Source organism: Leptidea sinapis, chromosome 21 (genome assembly GCF_905404315.1).
Source record: "Leptidea sinapis chromosome 21, ilLepSina1.1, whole genome shotgun sequence".
In the NCBI taxonomy this organism is placed as follows: Eukaryota; Metazoa; Arthropoda; class Insecta; order Lepidoptera; family Pieridae; genus Leptidea; species Leptidea sinapis.
In genome coordinates this window covers 10,750,739-10,776,612 of record NC_066285.1, presented here as the reverse complement: position 1 = coordinate 10,776,612, position 25,874 = coordinate 10,750,739, and the positions used below count along the sequence as shown (strand labels likewise).

Genomic DNA, 25,874 nt, shown 5'->3' with positions numbered 1-25,874 from the left:
CTGTACCGGCACTCACGTAGACATCGCCGGCAAGCCTCCTCTGCCCCTACTTCACCAGCCACTTCCCACTTATGTTGCCTATTTACCGTGAAGCTGTTTGACTTATAGGATTTTTAACTTAGATTAAAGCTTGGTCTCTGCTGTGCTCCAACTAAATACCGCAGACGTAGTCACAAAGTGCTGCAACTAATACTACGCCCAATTGGGCGTAATCGAGCCACTATCGAACAAAGTGTGACGTTGACGTACCACGTGCTATGTTAAACTTTGCTAATAATTGAAATTAAAATGCCGGGTTGCGTAGTAAAACTTTGTAAATATAATACTACAAGAAATAAGAAAGACATTGTGATCACATATATACTATAGTAAATATTTTGTATTTTCTTAATTTCAATCAAAAATAACACGAAGCGTATGTTAGAAAACTTTAAAGATGCCATTGAGTGTCAAGATGCCACGCACACAAGCACCTTTACACATAGCCAATACATACTACAGTATAAAGTTGCCGTAATAAAAAAGCTGATGTTCTTAGGTAGTACGGTTTCTATTTTGAGCGCTGCGGAGACCAATCCTTAATATCAGATTTTTAACTTACTTTGCCCCGCTTATTAACTTGTGGTTTATTTAACAGTGATTGCTAATTAATTACAAAAGCGATTTACATTTACTAGAAAATACTTCAATTTATAACATCAATGTTGTATGGTGTGTGTGGCAATATTTTAGCCATTTTATTTATTTCATAACAAAACGTTGGCAAGCCAATATTTAGTTAAAATTGTGCGCATTGAACCGAAATCATTACCGATTCAGAAACAACAATATTTCCAGCAATGCTGAATAAACGAATCGCTTTGTTTACGTTCAAGTTTTTGTTATTTTGGATAACCTAACCATAATTATTAATTAGGTTGTATAAATTCTCTTTGTTAAACTCGTATTAGTACAATTAATATAAAATATTAATATTAATGAGATTTAATGATAATTTCTAATGGAAGGCTCCTTTGCACAGGATGCCGGCTAGATTATGGGTACCACAACGGCGCCTATTTCTGCCGTGAAACAGTAATGTGTACCTAAGCAATTTGTTTTAAAGCTTACTATTTACTAGCTAAGCCACGTTTAATAGCTACACTTCATTTAACCTCACATACGATTTACGAAGATTTAAAAAATGATTATCGATACTCTTAGATCATATATACGCCTAGATAAACTGTGACAGCTGTGAAAACCTCATTTTGAGCAAGGCACGCACACTAATACAAAGTGGCAAAAAATCGCGAGTGTAAGACGTAGCTCGTCACGCACACTAAACTAATAATCCTGGCCTGTTTTCATCGGCTGTCTAGCTGCATAGGCTGTATGTCGACTAATTAATGGAAATCCGTTTTTTCCTTCGGTTATACTGCAAAAACTACTTAACGGAATAATACTTATGTGTATGTTTCGGAGAAGATTCTAGTATTAGATAACTAATTTATGATGATTATTTATCAGGAACCTATACTTCTTATATTATATTCACAATACAAATAATTCAGTCAATGATATTTCATTTCATTATATATGACAATTTCATACACTGAGTGGATAATTTATATCAGCCTAGCGAAACTCTCTAAGAAAAAAGCGATTCACTCGATTGTATGAAACGTGCAGTCATTGATAGATTGACAGATGACGGCTATAATCTTGTAAAAAACGGAGATAGCCGAAATTCCCTACGTTTCAAGCAACTGTTCACTTTCAAACTTAGCCGGATTGTACGTCGTGGCCAATCACCATACTGTAATTACTACTATTTCAAACTTATGTCAAATCGTACGTTTCATAATAAATTAAATTCCAAATTTAAACTTAGGCAGTTCCGCCTCTTATTACGTAGTATTTACATCCTCTTTGTTTATATGGCAAAACAACGTTTGCCGGGTTGTATACTAGTTACCTATGAAGTAAATTTATAACACAACTAGCTGTCCCGACAGACGCTGGTTTGTCAATAGAAAAGAAAAGATGTAAGTATTTGGAATTATTATTGTAGTTTAAAGCCATCTAAAATAAAGTGTAATCAAAGTTTACTGAGTGAAAAATTAAACAAAATCTTATTTCAGAATGATTTTATTACTTACTAGCTGACCCGACAGGCTGCTCTGTATTTAAAATTAAGTTTATTTTTTTACCTCCTGAGAAAGTTCGAAAGATATAAATTCTAGTTAGTTTTTCATTTTACTATTCTTTCAATTTGATTTCTGAACGACGGGGGACACATCAAAGGAAAAACTATATTGTTATTTTTATTTAATTCGGAGCATTTTCATATTTATTCACCTTTTAAACCTTCTCTGGACTTCCACAAATAATTCAAGACCAAAATTAGCCAAATCGGTGTAGCCGTTCTCGAGTTTTAGCGAGACTAACGAACAGCAATTCATTTTTATATATATAGATATGCAGTAATAGTCAGCTAGTCTTAGCATTAGCTTATTAAATTTTGAACATTAAACTACAATTTACACATTGCCACATCAAAATTGATCTACATCGGGATGTCAGGTATGTTTGTATGATATTCTAAGTTTATGATTGTTAAACTTACTAACGTCTAGACTATAGTTTCTCAACCTTATTTTGGTCACCTCCCACTTTGAGAATATGTCGTTTTCTAGAGTATTTTCGTGTATTTTTTTGGCTTTTTAGACTACATTTTTTAATCTACCCACGCCCCATCTGCGCCATCTCAATGCCCCCTAATTTTTTCTGGGTCTTCTACTGTCCCCCCGAAAGTCTCAAACGTCATCAAGGGGGCGTTATCGCCCACGTTGAGAACCTATAGTCTAGACTTAATTCCCCTTACCGGTTGTAGCTATAAGCTATCTAGCCTCTATCGATTCATCGGTACAGTGAATAATTAATTTACAATTACTGAGAATGGCTTCCATCTACAATAATTACGATAGCACCTATCTGATATATTATTGACTTTCCGTTGGTTCGGGCGCGCAATTCATGAACGATACGAATTCCTAATCAAAATGAATTACGCCTTGTACGTGCCCATTATATTCTATCGGGAAATGTAACTTTTTTGCCACATGAAACATTTTTACTTACAACCTCTTTATTTATTTATCACAGAGATGTGAAGCTAATAATATGGAGTAAGCAATATGATAATCTAACTCATAAGGGAGAATTAGTCCTGGAATATAATTCGAGATCATTTGTGAATATATTAATATAAATTTGTCGGTTTTCTTTCTGATACAATAAAATATTTGTAAGACAACGAATTCCCGATTCAAATACGTAACTCTTAAGAAGATAAATAATATTTTTCATCATCCATTTTCATCGTCTTTCTGCTGAGGATGACCTCAGCAGAAAGACGTCCACTGCTGGACAAAGGCCTCCCCCAAAGATCTCCACGACGATCGGTCTTGCGCTGCCCTCATCCAACGTATTCCGGCGATCTTGACCAGATCGTCGGTCCATCTTGAGGGGGCCTACCAACACTGCGTCCACCGGTAATAGAATAAGTAATATTATTACTTATTTTTTTTAAGCATTTGATGAAAATTAGGATTACTTCAAATTTTATTATTTATTCTTATTAGTACTTCTTGGCGTCACAAAGTTCGAACTGTATATTCCCAAATAAACAATGGCAATAATACTTATTCGTATTAATAAAAAAAATTGTGAGTTTAATCACTGCAACTTTAGTTTGGTTCTTGTAGGCTTTTTCTCATTTTTTTATTAAATTAAGGGACGAGACGAGCAGGACGTTCAGTTGATGGTATTTGATATGTCCTACCCATTACCATGCAGTGCCGCTCTGGATTCTTGAAAACCACAAAAATTCTGAGCGGCAATACAATAGCGCTCGTCACCTCGAGACATAAGATGTTACGTCGCATTTGCCCATTAATTTCCCTAGCTACAGCGCCGTTTATATCGAAACACAATAATTCTAACACATTACTGTTTCACGGCAGAAATAGGCGCCGTTGTGGTACCCATAAACTAGCCGGCATCCTGTGCAAAGAAGCCTCCTACTGAATTCGATCTCGCATTGTTTATTTAGACGACATGTATCCATATATTATATTACGCGTATACCTTCTTCTATATCTATACACATCTGTGTATGATCACCACCTTCCGCGGCGAGCGTGCTTCTACTATCGACAAACGTGTGCGACAATTCATTTAAGTCTTGTTCGCAGTCACCCTCAGTCACTACTCATTTGTCATACCGCCGTGTGGAGGCACGTTCTATGAAAATACGTGGCGCGACGATTATATTATTAACGCTCGCTAGTGGCTCGTGGACTTGGCGGCTTAATAATCGCAGACTCTCCTGTTTAGTATTCTTAACAACTCATGTTTTATTCATATTTGTGTCCGCGTGATATCTCGCGTCATACGCGCATATGTTAACTATTCAACGGATATTAATGCAGTTTTCAGCAGTAGATAAAGAGATATATGTTTTGTAACACGTCTGTCGGGTCACCTAGTGTAGTAATAAAATCCTACATAGTTGATTGTTTGACCTGAGTAATAATAGCCTGAACACATGATCGGATTTGGTACGGCCGAGCCATCGGACGCGGTTCGGTGGCCGTCCATATTCGATGATATGTTGCATTGTTCATCCCATACTGATTACGACCACATGAGTTACCTACCCCTTTTGAAGTAAAAACTTCTTTAGCATCGTTGTGATTTGAAAGTCGATAAAACGAAAAAGCAGAGAGTAAAAAGAGAGACACATACATTCATACGTGGGAGAAATGAGATAGGAAGCATTATACAGTGTTTTGGTACCAGGCGATCATAGTTGAAGAAGAGATTGTCTTATGTATGACGCGAAATATATCTTTAATATATTCTAACGTCATGCGAACGACATATTACTACACAGACACCAGGAGAACATAAATATGGTAGCGGTGATGTCTTTCATAGAGGTTGAAATCATGTGTCATGGTAGCAACATGTACCAGGATCTCATAAGTAGTTTAGAGGTTCATGCACAATGCACTTCTTAAAATTATTATACAAGTGCAGACCATCTCGAAGCCTAAATTTTTGAAGGTTTCACATCTACCACTTGTGAATTCCACACATGTTTTTTTTTATTTACTTGGTGGGGGAGCCTCAGACTTTTCATTTGAGTAATAATTTCATCAATGTATTGAGTATATTTGACTTAGAAGTTAATAAATGAACGGCTAGTATTTGATTGATCAGATACCAATTGTCTGGTGGTCGTTCCTGTACACTCGTAACTCACTAAGTACATACTCGCCTGATTGGCGGTACAATTTAATTTTCAATCAGCTGAATGACGCGCCTGTGGACCGTCGCTGTCCGCTTTGATTGAAGTCCACTTTATGCGCCACTCGAATATTGAATACCTATCCAGTTTAATGTGGAGTTAGATACGCTTCACTTATGATAATATTACAAATATTATCGTCAGCGTGTATCAACAAAATATATTGATAAGTGCCCACAGTTTTGATAATTATTTACCGCTTTAAAATATTTTGAATCCGGTCCGGGTGTGGACATTCTATCACCTCATATCAAAAATAAATATGTCCAACTCATAAAGTAGAATAACCATTTTTTCAGTTACAATAAGAAGCAGAAAAAATAAACGCTAATGTTCAAAAAGAGCAAGGTAACAGTTTAATTACTACCTATAAAACGCAATATTGGAATATTGCGTTTTATAAAGAATCATATTGTCATATTATGCTATTTTGGATTGTGGTAGGATGCAGAAGAGAGCTGTTCGTGCTATATATCAGCTTGTTTATAGACAGTCACTCAAAGAAAACTTTAAAAAAATAAATATGATGACTGACTGTCCATTGTCAGTTAATTAATGAAAATTTAATATACGTTCACAAAAATTGTCACCGTTTTGCTCTTAATAGTGATTTTCATTGTTATAGCACTAGAAATAAGAAATTGCTTGTAACTAATTCTAGTAGGCTCCAGATACATAATACCTTTAAGGGTAAATGTATACACTTCTATAATAAAGTCCCAGCAACTGTTCAGGCATTATCTGTAAATAAATTTAAATGTTTTATTTAAAAATGGCTCTGTCGTAAATCCTACTACTCCACAGCTAAATATCTAAGTGATCGGACAGCCTGGGACTAGATTATGATTATTTTATAGCAATAGCAACGATGAAGAATACTGATAGAGTTTCTTGCGCTACTTCTTCTGTCTCAGAGCGCCATTTGTTTCCGTAGCGGTAGTAGTATCTAGTATATTAGAAATCAAAAATAATTCTAAAGGAATAAATTTTGAGAAAATAAATGCCTGTTATGCCTTTAATGCAGAAGACCCCGATTTACATGGCAATCAGTCATAGACAAAGATCTACAAACAGCCCAAATATATCCGGAGACGACCCAGGACAGAACGTCCTGGCAAAGATTGATTAGAAGAGTCAACCCCGAATAAAATGGGATAGGATGAGGATAAAGAAGAAGGTACTATTTTGTATTGTTCAAGGGGTGTATCATATTTTAGCATGCAACAATGTTCTTTGGAGTTATTATAATACGAAGACACACTCATTTTTTTTGAAAAACCAAGTATAACCCGGTTTTGAGTAAACTGTGGGGTAAATAGACAATACCATTTTCAGCCACATTCCATTTTCAAATCACTTTTAGCCCCTACAATGTTTACAAATCGAAATTTTGCTTATGGTTTATTCGGACGTATAACGTTTCCCGCGTTTATTTGCAAGGCTGCTTGACATTCGGAAAACTTCAGAATTATCATTGTATTGTCAGTGTTGTTGACCATATTCTTGCTTTATTCTCAAGTATTTCTTTATACTAAGTTTATTTGTAAGGCCGCTAGGGATAAAATAGCTATTTTTAGTTCCTGTTTACTGGGAACCAACTAGCTCTTTTTGGATAGATTTATTAAAAAGTCTTTACTATTTAGAACAGGAAAGACTTGTATCACTACAAAAATTGTAAATTAATATAAAATTGGTAAATACTATAGTCAATGTTGGATTGCAACACTTTGCTATTAAAAATTTCAAGGCGTTTAAATTTTACTTCTTCATCAAATTCAGCCTGAGTGAAAGCATAATCACGCAATAATAATCAAAGCTCTAAATTTGCTGCAAAGTGAGAACGAAATTGTATCAAACTAACATAATATTTTCTTTAAAACGAAAAGAAAATGATACGCAGTAGGAATTGTTCTGATAAACGCTAAAATCTTCAAGGAAAAGTCTGTTTGTAATAATTTATTCATATAAGTAATGTTATGTTCACCAAAAATATTTTAGGTGCAAAAAAGTATGTGTAGTTATATTTCTTTGGCCCAACGAAGCAAAAATCTTTAAAATGATTAATTCCTCGTGCTGTTCTACGTTTTTAGAAAGAACAGTTTTGTAAAAAATTTTCAAAGATGGCTTTGACAATTAATTATTAAATAATGAATAGGGCTGTATGGGCTTGAACCCTTTGCCCGTCCTAATAATGGACGAAGAAACCAAAAAAAAAAGTCATAAAATTTTGGGAACCAACTTCAACCTGTTACTTTTGTGTTACAGTGTGATCAGTGTACAGCGCGCGCATCATAAAATTTCAATCTCATCATTTTTTCATAAAGTGCCTACAGAAGTATAACTTCAAAAACATTACAGCGAAATTCGCCTGATTTTGTAGTAGAGTATTAGATACATAAATAAATAAGAATATGTAAGGTAGAGCCACGTAGAGCTTAAAACGTGATGTCACAAGTTGTCCTTTGAATATCAAAGGAATATCAAATAGCTGTTACATGATAATAGATTCATGTAAGCAATATTAGCAAAGGTATTATTATTCGAATGTATCGTACTTCTGATGTCAGTTAGACATTATATAACTACTTTGGTCATAAATATTATAACAACTAAAACTTACATTAAGGATTTAAAAAAAAACTAGATACCACAGGCGTAGTCGTAAGGTGTAAACTAATACCTAGGTAATACTGAAAATTATTAGAAAATAAAAAAACGGCTTAATGTAGAAAGTTGTCAATACTTTTATTGTTTTTCGAAGTACTCTCCGTTCCTCTCTACACATCGTCGCATCCGATGGAACCACTGAGAAAAGCAGTGGGCCCATTCTTCCTTAGGGGTCTCTTCTATGGCATTTTCGTATGCTTTCACCGCATCTTCAGGGCTCGTAAAGCGAATACCTCGAATTTTATCTTTAGTTCTTGGGAATAAATAAAAGTAGCAAGGCGCCAGGTCAGGACTGTATGGCGGATGACTCATTATCTCGACACCTGCCATAGTCAAATATTCAACAGTCCGTTTTGCGGATTGCGCTGAAGCATTGGCGTGGTGAAGGAGGATCCTGCACGCGGATCATCATTGAGATTGCTAAGTCTACGCTTAAACTCGTTAAACCAATTGTAAATAGTGGCACGAGATGGGGCTTCATTAAGAAATGCTAATCGCAGCCTATCATAGCTTTGTTGTTAAGTAAGCCAACAACGAAAGTCATAATAAATCATTGACCGAAAATTTTCTCGCGTTAGGTTCATTTTCACGTGTAACAGGAGTTTTAGATTTGCCGACAATTCACAAAAACAAATGACAAATAATCTATAAATATATCTACTACATTAGGTCACAAAAGGGTTCCAAAATTGAAATTTAAAAAAGGTTTCCATTAACAATGTTTCTAATTGGCCAGTTCTATACATTTTCAGTGTTACCCACGTACTAAGCCCAAGTTGGGATACCCGAGCCAGTCTAGAACAATGTGTGACGTTGACGTGCCGCATGTTCTGTTAAATATTGCTAATAATTGGAACTAAAATGCCGGGTTGCGTAGTATAACTACAAGAAATAAGAAAGACACTGGGATCACATATTTATTATCAGTAAGTATGTAAAATAACATGATGCGTATGTTACAATATTTGACAGATGCCATTGAGTGTCAAGATCACAAGCATCTAGTAGTTGTAATAAAAAAGCTATTGTTCTTAGGTAGTGCGGTATCTAGCGGAGACCGCTGTGCTCCAATTCTTAATCTAAGATACAGACTAGGTGGTACAGTTCTTAAGTAGTGCGGTATCTAGTTGGAGCCAAGCGGAGACCAGTCCTTAACCAAAGATGTATCCCTTATTTTTTTACAATGTCTGTCCGTTTGCTGATTAATTTATTTTTAAAGAATTATTATAGACACGCTCTAGATAAAATTATAATAATATCTTATATGGTAAGGTCAATCAACAGTTATATTAAAACTACTTTCTTCATCACATATACATTCAGGTAATGCTTTAGTATTTTTAACACGAAGGTGATTTTGTTTAATTAAATTAATTCATCCTTGCCGAAATTGCCCATGTATAGGTCACGCCTTTTTTGGATAGATTATGTTGTGACTTGTGAGGGTTAACGAGTTAATTGTATTGGAATCCCGTTGATTACACATTATTTATTTTATTTGACACAATTCCGCCAATATTTTTCTTTAAACAATTCGACACGTGTTTCGCTTCTACACGAGGCATCCTCAGGACGTGTTGTCTCGCCAAAATCTGGCACGAGACATTCTCGAGTCAGAGAGCCGAGTCTACGTCGTCAACACGTATCGTATTGTTTAAAGACAAATATTGGCGGAATTAACACTAAAGAAAACTCAAATCATTTGTATATTTCATTACATCAAGAATCCTTAGTAACGATTACCATTAAAAGGTCCGCGGTACGTACCATTAGTTACCACAACAGGTACCTTATGACAAAAAAATATATACACGAATTAAAACGCGGGGCATAGCAGTTATTTATAAAGTTTTCAAATTGTTACTAAACAAATAATGAAGACCGAATCAAACTTTACACGGAAGTCTACAGTTGATTTCAAAAGGTTAAAGTACGTGATATTACTTCAAATCAAACTCAGTACGAACGGGGTTTGTTTCGAAGCAATGAACACAGACACGATCGTAGATCAAGTCATGCAATAAAAGAATATTTAATCGATTTTGAAAACTCCGGAGGGTCCGTTGCTACTATGTAAGTCGGTAGTGGCTAGGAGCCGATCTTATTCTAACCTGATTCCTGCCGCCGAATTCCACCTTAGCACGACACGCCACAAGTGAGGGTATCATCCCCACCATCTGGATGTGTCGCGGTCTTCCTCAGTGCGGTTTTCAAGGAGCTTTCTTCCACGTACTACAAATCTGTGGAACGAACTTCCTTGTGCGGTGTTTCCGGGGCGATACGACGTGGGTACCTTCAAAAAAAGCGCGTACACCTTCCTTAAAGGCCGGAAACGCTCCTGTGATTCCTCTGGTGTTGCAAGAGATTGTGGGCGGCGGTGATCACTTAACAACTGTGACTGGTGACTCGTACGCTCGTTTGTCCTCCTATTCCATTAAAAAAATCCTAGCCAACAGATATGTTTGAAGCGTTTAAGCATAAAGCAATCATGTATCGTGAACTTACAATATCAAATAATGTCAAGAGTCCGAAATAGCAGTGAAACCAACGGTACCTCTAATACTTAGACCATACGTTTGAGCTGAAAACTAGACTTGTTTTATTTTCTCAAAAATTAGAATTATTTTTGGTGTCATTTCTAATACACCAGATACTACTACCGCTTCGGAAACAAATGGCGCCCTGAGAGAGAAGAAGCAGTGCAAGAAATTCTGCCAGCATTCTTTTTTTAGGCTCTTTTTAATAAAATATTCAATATTGTATTCTCATTTCTATTGCAATCTAGCCGGCTTTCTGTGCAAAGGAGCCTCCCACTGCTAAAGTATAAAGGGTTCTAAATACAAAACCAGAACACAGGTTTGCTTTTCGATGAAAGCTATAAAAATTTCAATGTAAGTACCTAGATTTTAATTCAGAAATAATATCTTTTTCGACTTAAATGAAGCGATAGCGAGATAGAAAAGTAACAGTTACTGGAATTTTTCCATAACATAACATAAATTCCATCACAGTTATTATGGCTCCCCTACAGCTAATGTTACAATTATATAAAAGTATTTTTAATAGAGATAAAAACATTCATTTCTTTTTTCAAATTTCCTTAACTTTCAGAAACAAAGTATTGCTCTCCAAAAATTGTAGATTTTACATTTAAAATATCACATTTATTTAGTAATGTTGCCTACCTATAATTTAAGTACATTTAAACTGTTTAATTATATTTGTAATTTTTTAATGCAAAAGTAAATAAATTGTATTTAGTTGGTAAGCCTCCATTTACTGTACAACTTTTTTCGTTTGAAACCTTTTCAAATCTTGAAACGTTCAGATAAAAAAAGCATCTTTGTTAAGTTCCTGGCACGGACGAGTAAAAAAATAAGGACTCCGTGTCACTTTACATAACAGTAAGGCACCATAACAAGCCGGTAAACGTGTAAATACATAGCCCCACGCATACCCTTACACTAATACAAGCCGATCGGCCGCCATTATGAGATTTGCCATCGTCTGTGATAGATCAGTTTGCGTCGCAATAAAATATTTTAAAAATGCCGTTGTGCGTTCGTGAAAAAGTGTAAAAACAATACTATAAAAGTATTTGTGGATATATGATTATCTAAGGGATAAAAAATTGTGTAGCTGGTATACCCCGTAACCTTACACACACTAGAATAAAGGTGCTTCACCTGCGCGGATCACGGCGCGGAGTCCTTCTTTTTTTACTAGTCCGTTGTTCCTGGGTGATTATTCTCAAAATGCCAACTAATGCGGTAAGCAAAACATATGAAGAGAAATATAAAACCTTTTCGTAATTTTTTTATTATAACAAGATATCAATCGATGTACATTAATCGTTCACTAATGGCCGCATGATTATTATCAATTAATCGATTCCAAATGTGCTTCCAATAACGCCCAAATTCTATATATTTTAATCGTTATTGTAGCTTGACGAGCCGAGTTTGATATTTTAATCAATTGCGTGCTTTTGACATTTCAATGACTGATCTGTGGCACGTTTTTGATGTATTTTTACAATGCATCTATGGAATGGCGTATTGTAATTTTAACGTTTATATCAGTGAATGTGACAGATCGTTGTGACCGAGCGGTTTCCAGTTGTTTATGATTTCTTGACAAATTGAAATGAACGATAATATTGACATTCTTTTATACAAAATATTTTACCCCAAATTAGGCATAGCCCTTACTGTGAGTATATAAATATCAATGATCAGAAACAAACATCCAAATTCATCATAATATAAATGTTTGCTTCTACCCTTGGATTCAAATACGGAAGCATTGAGAGCAAAATTCAAAAAAATTAACATCTTGACTGTTACTTCTCAATATATTCTTGATAATGTAATGTATGTTCATAGGCACATAAGTGAATTTGCCAGAAACTGTCATAACCATAATGTTAACACCAGGAACAGACATAAACTGATGATGCCCACTACTCGGCTAAGTCGAGTAAGTCTTTTGTAGGGCGATGTATATGCTTTTACAACAAGATCCCAGAAAATGTTCAAAACAAAAGTATTACGTTATTCAAAAGAATTGTTAAAAAACGTTTGTGTGGTAAAGGTACTATAACATAAATGACTTTCTTAATGATACCACAGATTGGGAATGGAGCGACCGCCCTCAGGCTATTAAATAATAAGTTTAATTGTACAATGTTACTTTGTAAATGTTACTTTAATTGTAAAACATATTTTTGATGGAAAAAAAAGCCCGCCGAGTTTGTTGCGCCCATTCTTCTCAGGCCTGAGGCATTCATTTTGGAATGGGTGGTAGATTTTTTGACTTTCAATAAGTGATTTCACATCCTATTTTGAATAAAAATATTTGAATTTGAATTTGAACCTCTACCTCAGTGGGCATGGCTACTACTGGACTGTGTAAAGATTTAAGATGGATTGACGGATAACTTTAGATCCAAAAGGTATATAGATCGTTAGTCAATTTTATTTTATAATCCAAACAATATAGCAAACGCATATGTCACATTCATAGAAATATCAACTACCAATGATTTAAAAAAAGAACTCCCAAACTGTTCCACAGATTCCAGAGTTAGATTATTGAAATGCCAAACGTATAAAATGGATTATAATAATAAGTTACATTACTAAATAATATTATATTAATAGTTAATTATAGAGATACAAATTTCATACAAAATGTACAACTTTCATTGAAAGTAGTCGATTTTTAATGAGTATTGAATTACACAAATCAATGTAAAATAAAATCAACGCTATGCAATTAGGTCCATAAATGAACTTACGAATGTGATAAAGAAGCGGTAATAAACCCTTTTAATTGAATATTTACTAACTGAATTATTTTGTGTAGCGATGGAACAAAGATAATCAAACATAAACACAACCACGAGTAAGACAAAAGTAAAAATAAATCTAAAAAATAAAATAAATAAAAAAAACATTCATCATTCGATACACAAATAAAATTTGAAAAAAAAAATTATGTACGATGGGGGTCTCGAACCCTCGACCTCTGGCGACCCGTGCCAGTGCTCTAACTAAATGAGCTCAGTTAACGAAAATTAAATTATTTGTGTATTAAAGGAAATTTTATTTGTGTATTAATCCTAGAATCACTTTAAAAACATAACAAATTATCATTCGATTGTCATTTAAGGATTGCGATAAAATATAGCAATCTCCGTTAATCTTTAATGATCTTAATATTTTTTTGGATTAAATATTTCATTGCTAAAGAACTATCATATATAAGGAACCATTTGAGAGTCTTGTTATAGTCGTTAGTGATTATTAGATCCGCCACGTGCATATTGAACTTTTTTATTTAAACATTTATTTATTATTACAAGGAAACATAACAAACACATCACAAGAACTGAACAATATAGGAAAGAGATGCAAAATATAAATATAGATGCGTCCTAACACATGTTTCACAAATACAATAATAACAAAAAGAAAAATCAAAGGTATACAGTCACAAAACGCAAACATTCACAGAAGTAACTAATTTAAAAGATGTAGAAAAATGAAATTAATTAAAACTTAACTTGGGGCAACGATAAGAACGATTTAATTTTAATTCTAAACTGTGTCTGAACACAGCAGGGGAGCACGAAAATATGTCGATGTCGAGAAAACTATTGTTGTAAGATTTACACATTCTGTGTAATGGCGCGCGAAACCCAATGTTTGTTCTTGGGGACGATAGCTCAAAAGTAATGTATGTGCGGAGAGACCTGGCTGGGACGTGAAAGCCTACGAGACTGAGGAGCTCAGAAGATGTCAGCTCCAGTAAATATTTTCTTTAAAGTTACACAGTCTGTTATAGTGCGGCGCTGACATAGCTGAAGAAAGTTGTATTCACGCAACAAATCATTATAGTTGGCTCGATTTCCTTTTACACGATAATTTAATGTGTGTAAGAACATTACAATCATAATAAGGTTATCGTTACAAAGTTCTAGTTTATAGCATCTTTATTTATTGCCTATGTTATTGAACTTATAGATCATAAAATTGTATAGTATATTCATTGATTGACCCAAATCTGGTCTAACAATAACTTTTGGTTCGCTTTGTTCATTGTTGTAACAGAGTTCATAACGTACAAGGTATGCAAAACTATTCTTGGCATAAACAAACGTTGAAGTTAAATGTAATGAATTGATAAATTAAATAATAAATAAATTGTTTATTTCTTTAACAAAAAGTACTTTAAAACTAGGGGCAGGTGTCTCTAAGCTTATCGCCTGTGTTGGGAGTCACCGCTCTTTAACATTTATTTATAACAAACAAAATTATATTATACTTAAGAGTAATTTATACATGTAAAAGTTAACTAATAAAAATATTATTTTGACCTTTTTTTTTTTTTGTTAAATGGTATTAATTATTTCCACATTTAAAGAGAAACGTATCTAAAAATTAAAAGAAAAACGAATTAGCCCCAAAATTTTTATTCAATACAATATGCTAAGCACAATCCTGAAAAAAAAATGCCGAGTAACACGCTCTAGACATAAATATATATTCGATATTTGTTGCAAGTATTCGAGTATTTATTTCATGAATTTGATTAATTTATTTATTAAGGCAACTAAAAAAATTCACTGTTTACATGCGTACAACATTTTTACAATTGGAAAAGTAATAAATATGGGTATTATAATTAAAAAAATGCACACAATAATAATTATTTTATTTCTTGCGCCCGTTCTCCTCAGTTCGGAGACATATATTTTCGAATGCGTGGTAGTTTTTGACTTTAAATTAGTCATTTTAAATCCAATTTTGAATAAAATATAAGAATTTTAATATCTTGTTATTCCATAAGAATTCAGCATTCCCTGGAGTACTCTCATTATGCATTTAATAAATCTGAATATCGCCCATTCCCGCCATAACTATGACAACAGTTAAATTTTAGTTAAATTGTAATTTAATAAAAGTTCTCGTGTATTTTCCTTGTATAAAATAAATTATAACTCACATTACTTGGCATTTTTATAACTATTGTGTCGTAGAATACTGCAGTGTAGTTTGGAGTACACATTATCTATCTATATATATAAAAATGAATTGCTGTTCGTTAGTCTCGCTAAAACTCGAGAACGGCTGGACCGATTGGGCTAATTTGGTCTTGAATTATTTGTGGAAGTCCAGGGAAGGTTTAAAAGGTGAATAAATATGGAAGTGTTCGGAATAGAAACAACAATTTTGTTTTTCGTGTGATGTGTCCCCCGTCGTCCAATATTTGTTTTGTATGTCCATACAATTTTTTCTATGAGAAATTTGTTTTCTATGAGAGAGAATTTATTGACGCACGGTTTGACAGTTCTGCTGTGAAACAATTACAACAACAGGGAGCATATTTTACGAAATAATTCTTGATGTTATGAAATATTATTGACAAATTAATAAAAAACATTATTTTATTTATTATATACAGAACAACGTCTCTCGGGTCAACTAGTAATAATATATTTATTTTGAAAGCTTATTGCGTGCAGTCTAGCGAAATTCTCTAACAAAAAAGCGACTCACTCTATTGTATGAAACGTGCAGTCATCAATAGATTGACAGATGGCGGCTATAATCTTGTAAAAAACGGAGATAGTCGAAATGAACTACGTTTTAAGCAACTGTTCGCTTTCAAACTCAGCCGGATTATACTTCGTCGTCAATCGCCATAATGTAATTACTACTATTTCAAACATTTGTCAAATTACTGCACGTTTCATACTAAACTAAATTTGAATTGTTACTCACGCAGCCCCACCTCTTATTACGTAGTATTTACTTCCTCTTTGGCTTAATGTAGAGACGTATTATGTATCTCTCACATACTATATGACCTAGAAAGATCACTTAACTAAACAACCCTCAAGTTACGTAAAATGTTTAATAAAACATTACAGTGTGATTCCATTAACGGATAGAAGATTGATAACTTTTGATTTTACGCAATATTTGTAATGGAAGCAAATATTCTTTAGTCATGCTTATTATCAAAATTTTAAACATTCATTAGTCTGAGGCTAGTAAAAAAAATCATATTCTATATTTTGACTTCCATTATCTACCCACTAGTCTAAGTCAATGCGCAAAGTCTACGCTCTAATATGACGTCTTAATATACTCACAGACCAAATTCATGACCTTGGTTTAAACTAGCCGTTTGCTTTAGTTAGAAAACAGCGGGTTTCTTATTTTTTTATATAAAATTTCGTCATAGTACACCTAGTTTTATACAAAAATATAATGAAATCGCCTCTATTTCCAATCTGTAGAAAGTCCTATCATAATTTGTGTTATAGTACATTTGTTTTTTACATTAAAAGTACATACATCGCTCCACAAAAGTCTTATAAATTCGACTTTACCGAGTACTCGGGCTGTTGTTTACTACCGATGTTTGTTCCTGGTGCTAATATTATGGTATCGGTTATCACCACTCGCCCGCGCTCATTTGTGATACCAGAGTAATTTTAACGATGGAATGTGTTTATCATTGCAAAGGTATAAGGTAAGTACTCATGTCATATTAACTAAAGGAATTTTATCAGTTGAACGTAGAAGCAGTATTCTTATGACGCTTTTATCACAGTGGGTGATCGCATTCAAATGGATCGTTAAGTGGTTGAGAAACAAATAGGAAATCGTACATAAAAATGTACTAGAATATCGCGAGTTAGATCAGTTTATATTCCGAACGGAAATTTGATATGAAATGTGTTCATTTGGCAACCGGAATTCGGAAAATGGAAGTGGACATCGAATGTGTGCGGCCGCGCTTAAAGCCTTAACACATGATCGGATTTGGTACGGCCGAAGCATCGGGCGTGGTTTGATAGAGGACCATATTCAATGGTGTGTCGCAATGTCAAACATAGAACATAATTATTATTACCGTCCAGACCGTAAAGAGTATGACGCCGGACAAATTGGTGCGAGACGACCATCGGACAGTACGTACCAAATCCGACCATCTGTTTATGCCTTAATAGTGTACCTTTAAACAGATTGACGCTTCTTGCGTGACGCTCCTTTGCACAGGATGCTGGCTAGATTATGAGTACCAGAAAGGCGCTTATTTCTGCCGTGAAACAGTAATGTGTAAACCTTAGTATGTTTTATTCTGAAGGATGCCGTAGCTAGTATAATTACTGGGCAAATGAGACTTAACATCTTATGTGCCGGTCAGAATTTTTGGGATTTTCAATAATCCTGAGCGGCACTACATTGTAAGGCAGGGCGTGTTAATTACCATCAGCTGAACGTCCTGCTCATCTTGTCCCTTATTTTCATAAAAAAAAATAGATTGTGATGTACATTACATAATATAACAAACCTTAGTACTCTAATAACAATCTTCGGTTGTCGTTTCATTCTTACGGCTCGTCGTCGTCTCGCCACGGCGGCGGCGCTCGCCAGCAACGCGCCTTTAGAGTCATCGTCGCTCGTCTCCTCACTCTTGTGACCGTCCAGGTGTTCCAGCTCTGCAGGCAGGGTGTTGACCGCGCCCGCTGAACCCCGACTCCACGCGAGCATCGTACTCTTAATACACCTGAGCGCCTTCGTTGTATCGGCACCCGCGCTAACATCCGACAATTCAAAAACATATCGGCTTACCGATACGTAACCAGAACCTACAACGTGCTTTATCACGACCACGTCAAATATACAATAAGTGCCACCTTCAACGAAACGAAATACCGGCTTTAATTATGGTGTGCGCGCGCAGATTTCCTTCTTCATTATCGCAAAACAAACAATTCGGTATAGAGCTCACATTAGCATTGCTTCAATGATGTAAAAACGATCGGCTTATAACGCAATGATATCACCTGATACGACTAAAATAGGTTTGTAGTATGTTTGTTAGTATTCCATATCGATTTACTAACATTATTCACACATATTTCATGTCACTTGGTATATATAGCTTCAATACCTACACTGGTTTATTTGAATAAACAAATAATATAGTCGTTTGATAGAGTCGTCGCAAATATTTAGTCGCGTCGGTCGCGGCAACTGAATATTGAGTTGTTGGCATTGGTGGTCACGGCGTGACCTTCACATTGGAATGATTATATGAAACATAATATAATCGACACAACACGAACACAAATCACTGATCGCAAACACACAACGCGATAGATTTGAAACGATCTGTTGTTTAGATCACCGAGACACAAACGGCCGAGTTAACGGATTTGAAATGTCACTGACACTAGATCGCAACTGCGGGCTGAGTGTATCGAGTTAAATAACTTGCACTGTACAATCATACACGCGTATTAGTAGCGGTAATATTTGCGGTTAGGGAAGTTTAAAACACATGGACATAAAACAAAGTGCGATCGTAATAAACGCCCGCGCAGCGTCACGACTGCCCGGTGTCTCTGTCGTGGCTATGTCTGTGTTTGCGCCAAAATAGAAATGCTTCCGAATGACACTCGGTCTGCGGTCATGACAGCGACCGACAGCTTTGTGTCGCCTTTAACATACACGTTACGTTAGACGTTAGACACGTGCTGGACATACATAGCACGCGATGTGCTCCATTGACGCGAAACTTGTCGTAGCATTACGTCAATTGGAAATATGAAGTTGGGGCGTTTTAGCGTATAGGCGTATAGGCTCTCAAACTGCTGCTATGTGCCGAGTAAATTATAATTCCACAGCAAACTAAACTAAATAAGTACTGTTTAGTTTTGTTAACATTTTGCTGTTAGTAGCAATTTTATATATTTATATATATGTGCAGTATACACTTTCCAAAATAATATAAAAAAATCCAGAAAATTTATCTTCACTCATGTGAATCGTCGTGATTACCTACGTGAGTTAGAAGTACAAAGATCCTCTGTGTTATTACAAATTAAAAAGTTAAATATGAGTTGAGCACTTGTTTTTTAAAAGTTCTATTACATATCTGTGTCCTTCCGTTGTTTAGCGTTTAACAATGTTTAAATATTGCTTATATTTAAACAAATCTCGAAGCTTGTCTAAGGTGTGTGTAATGGATAGATCGAATTCGGAAGATTTACGGCCGTCTTCAGTAACGTATCTCTAGTTACGGATATATTGCTATCACCGTTTAATGACAAGATCATATCTATCCATAGTAATTTCCAATATAGTTATATTATTAGTTATAGTCTAATGCTATCTCTCGATAGGTTATTGAAATGTAAGTAAGCGTAAAAGGATAGATTTGTCTACCTCTAGTAAGTTAAACTAAGGATAGATACGTTATTGCGGATGACACTTCACTTATATTTAAAGTGAAACGAAGCCAAGTTATATATGACGAAGTAAACAATGCTCTATCTGACATCGTGTACTGGTTTAGCGCCAATAACTTATTGTTAAATAATCATAAAACCAAATATATTAAATTCACCGCGCCAAATGTCAAAAATGTAGATGCGAATATTTTATTAAATGGAGAGGTGGTAAAACCAGTGGAATCTGCTATATTTCTTGGCATTACTCTTGATTCCAAATTGCAGTGGGGCCTCCATATTGAAGGATTGGCGAATAGGCTTAGTTCTGCAGCATATGCGGTTAAGAAAATTAGACGGTTAACTGACATAGATACGGCGAGATTAGTATACTTTAGTTATTTTCATAGTATTATGTCCTATGGTATATTGTTATGGGGCAGTGCGGCCGATATTAATACTATCTTTGTGCTGCAGAAGAGGGCTATTCGCGCAATTTATAACCTAGGTCCTAAAGAATCATTAAGAGAAAAATTTAAAGAAATAAACATTTTGACTGTTGCTTCTCAATACATTTTCGTTTTGTATGTTCATAAGCACATTGAGGAATTTTCTAGAAACTGTGACATTCATAATATTAACACGTGGAACAAACATAAACTTGTTATGCCTACTACTCGGTTGGGTCGAGTTAGTAAGTCTTTTGTTGGGCGATGTATATGCTTCTACAATATGATCCCAGAAAATGTACAAAACAAATGTGTTACGAAATTTTAAAGAATTGTTAAAAAACGTTTGTGTGGGAAAGGTTATTATAGCATAAACGATTTTCTTAATGACACCACGGACTGGGATAAAGCGAACACCCTCAGGCTCTTTAATTATAAATGTTTATTGTACGATATTACATTGTAATCCATATTTTATATTTAAAAAAAAAGCCCGCTGAGTTTCTTGCGCCCATTCTTCTCAGGTCTGTGGCAGTCTCTTTTGAATGGGTGGTAGATTTTGACGTTCAATGAGTGATTTAAAATCCTATTTTGAATAAAAATATTTGAATTTGAATTTGAATAGGTTATTGAAAACGGCCTTTAGATTATTTATGATGACAGATAGATGAGAGCTGACAAAAATTGCGTTCCATTCCTTGAATGTACACCTCCTCCTGTACACTCCAGTTTATGTTGCGGTTAACAACGTTTTAGTTAAACACAAGCTAAACAATGTTTTGTAATAGAAAAAGATAAAGTCCATTTTATAGGTCACTGACGTTGTTATAGTTAGGTCACTGTTTAACAAAACATGTGTATAAACCATGTTTAATATGTTTTTTTTTTTGTAATAAAAGCGTTAATTTTTAAGTTAATTGTCTAAAACTTTTACAAGTAGGCAGTAAAGTAGAGCGCAATGGCAAAGTTAATTCAACAATCATTGTTTAGTTCTTTATCATTTTACTACTAGTAGCAATAAAATATATTTATAGACAACATAACTTAGAATAATCGCAACATAAAACCTAGTTAACAAAAATATAAATATTGTAAAGATTTTATTGATAAAAATGAATTCAAAAGAAAATAAATAAGTACACACTTAAACACGAACACTTTTATATGATTTGAAATCTTGTAAATATATAAAACAAATTTGTTTTTTATCAAAATCTCTATGATTTCGATTAAGGATTGGTCACCGCTGCGCTGCAACTAGTTACCGCACTACCTAAGATCAATAGCTTTTATCACGGCAACAATTAGATTTTTTTTTTAATCTTTTATTTCTGATACAACATTACAAAGCGATGTATACATACTATTCTGCAAAACTGCGCAGCAGTTTGTCGGCAGTAATTCTCGTATTTCGCAAATTATCAAATCAATATTATGTTTTTGTGTGTGACAATTTAAAAGTCCCTACCAGTATTTCTTAAGTCTATTTATTATGGACATTGTGCTAAGTAGAACTTTCGCAATAAGGTTTTCACCTGATTTTTTGTTTTACAATTCGACAATTGTGACGCTATATGGGTAGTTAATTCATTTATTAATGTAGGTATTACCCATTGCATGCTACGCATACCGTAATAATTACATATTTTAGGCACCACTAGCTAGCTTTTGTTACTGCTACTACCACTAGATGCTTGTGTGCGTGGTATCTCGACACTCAATGGAATCTTTCAAATTTTGTAACATAGGTACACTTCATACGCTGTTATTTTACATTGAAATTAATAAAATACAAAATACTTACTGATGATATGTGATCCTAGTGTCTGTCTTATTTCTTGTAGTATTTATTTTTACAAAGTTTTACTACGCAACCCGGCTTTTAGTTTCTATTATAAGCAAAGTGTAACAGAACTGTGGCACGTCAACGTCACACATTGTTCGAGACTGGCTCGAGTGTTTGTTGCCGCAGTTTGCGACTACGCCTGCGGTACCTAGTAGGAACGCAGCGGAGACCAATCCTTAATCTAATTTATTATGCTTGTGTTAGTTTTCTTTTTAATAAAGATTCTAGAATACATCCTATTATAATATTATAAATGTGAAAGTTTTTATGTCTGGATGTATGTTTGAACTTCTTTAACGCAAAGACTACTGAATGAATTTTGATGAAACTTACACACCAGAATAACATATAGGCTATAATTTATAAAATTATTGTGTGAACTATCTATATATTGAAATAAAATTGGAGTGTATGTTTGTAATATTGAAATAACCGTTTTTTACTCAATGTATTTTATGAATACATATACGTACCGTATATGCACTAATATACCATTTTTTAAAATTTTTGTCTGTCTGCCTGTCTGTCTGTCTGGCTGTTGTTAATCCGGCGACTTTTATTGGCAGGTAGCTGATGTAATAAGGAGTAACTTAGGCTACGTTTATTTTAGAAAAATAAAGCAATGTCCAAGAAACGGTCTACTTCTAAAAATAATTTAAATGGCAAAACAACGTTTGCCGGGTCAGCTAGTAAATTATAAATGAAGAAAAATGGATGGCAAGCTCTGTTTATTTTAAGTACTCTGTAAAGAAATTATGAACATTTCTCGGAAGCCAAGCATACAGATAAGAGGCAAAAGAATTCATTCCACTTATTTTAATAAAGTAGCATTATTAAGTGCAGCCATTTGTAATTACCATCTGTTACGAACTCGTTTACCGCCTTATCCCCGCATTGATTCCACTAACAATACTGTGAGCATAGATAATTTATACGTATCTAGAGCTGCTAGTCAACCGATGAAAACAGGCCAGGTTTATTAATTTAGTGTGTGTGACAAGCTACGTTTTACACTCTCGATTTGTATATCACTTTGTGTTAGTGTGCGTGCATTGCCCAAAATAGAGGTTAATAGTAAACCTCAATTTTTTTCCACGTTTTCATAGCTGTTACAGTCCATAATTTTTTTAATTGTTCACAATAAAAAAGTATTACAGAGGAAATATACAAGAAACCATGAAACGAGTTCGCTCTTAATTACTTACATTATTATATTAAATTCATATACTAATTATATTAACACGCCTTATGATACACATAATTACATTAAAAAATCCACCTTCACACGACACGCCACAAGTTAGGATATCATCCCCACCATCTGGAGGTGTGGCGGTCCTCCACAGTGCGGTTTTCAAGGAGCTTTCTTTCTCGTACTACAAAGCTGTGGAACGAGCCATCTTGTGCGGTGTTTACGGGACGATACGACATGGGTACCTTCGAAAAAATCGCGTACACCTTCCTTAAAGGCCGGCAACGCTCTTGTGATTCCTCTGGTGTTGCAAGAGAATGTGGGCGGCGGTGATCACTTAACACCAGGTACGCTCGTTTGTCCTCCTATACTTATAAAAAAAAATTGTTTGTTTAATACATACTCTGCCTTTTCCGGTATTTTCTCAATACATTCTAAAACGTTTGGAGGCAAACCATTTAGTGTGTCTGGCAATAAATACTCTCGTTTCCGCCTACCATTTGCATTGTTACATTTAGGTAATATGTAGGTTTTTAGGTAGGACAGAGATATAGACGTATAGATGATGTTATACCTTTGAATTCTTCTTTTGTATGTTCATAAGCACATTGAGGAATTTTCTAGAAACTATGACATTCATAATGTTAACACGAGGAACAAACATAAACTTGTAATGCCTACTACTCGGTTGGGTCGAGTTAGTAAGTCTTTTGTTGGGCGATGTATATGCTTCTACAATATGATCCCAGAAAATGTACAAAACAAATGTGTTACGAAATTTAAAAGAATTGTTAAAAAACGTTTGTGTGGGAAAGGTTATTATAGCATAAACGATTTTCTTAATGACACCACGGACTGGGAATAAAGCGAACACCCTCAGGCTCTTTAATTATAAATGTTTGTGTACGATATTACATTGTAACCCATATTTTATATTAAAAAAAAAAGCCCGCTGAGTTTCTTGCGCCCATTCTTCTCAGGTCTGAGGCAGTCTCTTTCGAATGGGTGGTAGATTTTGACGTTCAATAAGTGATTTTAAATCCTATTTTGAATAAAAATATTTGAATTTGAATTTGAATCATAGGTTGATTTGTAACAATATAAATTCATGTATGGTGTTAGTGCTATTTAATTAAATCTTTTATAATAAATCCAATAGATGTTCACCAGCTAATAGACAGCTTAGCGAAACTCTCTAAGAAAAATAAGATTCACTTGATTGTATGAAATGTTCAGTCATTGATAGATTAACAGATGACGGCTATAACCTTATAAAAAACGGAGATAGCCGAAATCCATTACGTTATAAGCAACTGTTCGCTTTCAAACTCAGCCGGATTATACTTCGTGGCCAATCGCAGTACTGTAATTACTAATATTTCAAACTTATGTCAAATCACTGCACGTTCCATACTAAACGAAATTAAAATTTTTACTTAGGCAGTCCCGTTTCTTATTACGTAGTATTTACATCCTTTGATATAATAGTAGCATAAATACAGGTATCAAAATTATATTTACTCACATAATATATTATATGAAAAGATTTACGGAAAACAAATTGAAAATGATGTCTTTCCAATAAGGCGATACACACAGCGTACCGGATAGTTTTTGTTATTTATGACTTTAGTCGACGTATATCGATAAAATATCGTGTTAGCGACAGACACGTACCTTTTTACATCATAAAAAAGCTGTATGCGAAGCGTTTCCGCCATTTTGAATCGTATATCTTTAAACGAGCAATTCTTGTATATATAGGTATAATCTGAATTTCGGAAACGGCTCCAACGATTTTCATAAATTTTAGTATTCAGGTAGTTTCGGGGGCGAGAAATCAATCTAGCTAGGTTTCAATTTTTAAAAAATGTAGTTTTATCCGTGTTGTAATGAGAAACAGCTACAATAACATTAGAATACAAAGGTTAATTTCGCCAATATATAGAAGACTATAATAGCTCAGATGGGACATTGGGTGATCCGGAAAGCAGAAGACCCCGGTTCGAATCCAGATGTCCTATTAGTTTTTTTTTTGTTCAAGTTTTGTACATCCTTAAAAATCCGAGTAAGGCTTGGTCGTCCAGATGTTATTTTATAATAATGGTTATTCGATTGTCTTTGTGCGACAAAGTAGGTCAGTTTATCTAAAGTGAACTTAACAAGTTTGAAAGGTTCTTTGAGATGTAGAGTCCGTATTTTATTTATTTGTACAACTAAGTTAGCAAGTAAGTTTATATGTTACGTATACTTTAAGTGGCTGCGATAAATTTACAACTTTAATACTAACTTGAGGATTTATAACTTTAGAAGTGGTTTTTAAACTAAATATAGAAGACACATGAACACGTATATTAATAATATTTTACATATATCATATTCGGAAACAAGGTCCTTATTACCCCCAAATGGGGCTTATAGGTGTCCAATTAGCGCTCTAGTGTAATAATGTAGCTAGAAAAGCCCTAGGGCGGTAAGTAATTAAAAAAAAACTCTTCACTCTATCAATAAGTTCGCGTACATCTAACCATCATACTGGCAATAGACATCATGCATTCAGCCCAATGACAAAAGAGGTCGCTTCGCTATTCAACCTTGTCTTCGTATGAGTA

At 34.5% G+C, this 25,874-nt stretch overlaps 1 protein-coding gene across 2 annotated transcripts in view; it reads right to left on the bottom strand.

Moving 5' to 3' along the window:
- The window catches only part of LOC126970618 (eye-specific diacylglycerol kinase), a 315,315-nt gene that overhangs the window by 116,703 nt on the left and 172,738 nt on the right, over positions 1–25,874 (bottom strand). Inside the window, exon 1 of one of the 2 annotated variants that reach the window (XM_050816662.1) lies at positions 17,894–18,949. The exons of the other annotated variant lie outside the window; for it this stretch is intronic. Within the exon in view, the coding sequence (XP_050672619.1) occupies positions 17,894–18,093 (200 nt within the window). The 5' untranslated portion in view covers positions 18,094–18,949. Of the gene's footprint in view, positions 1–17,893; positions 18,950–25,874 lie in introns of those variants that run through there. 2 annotated transcript variants of the gene reach the window in all.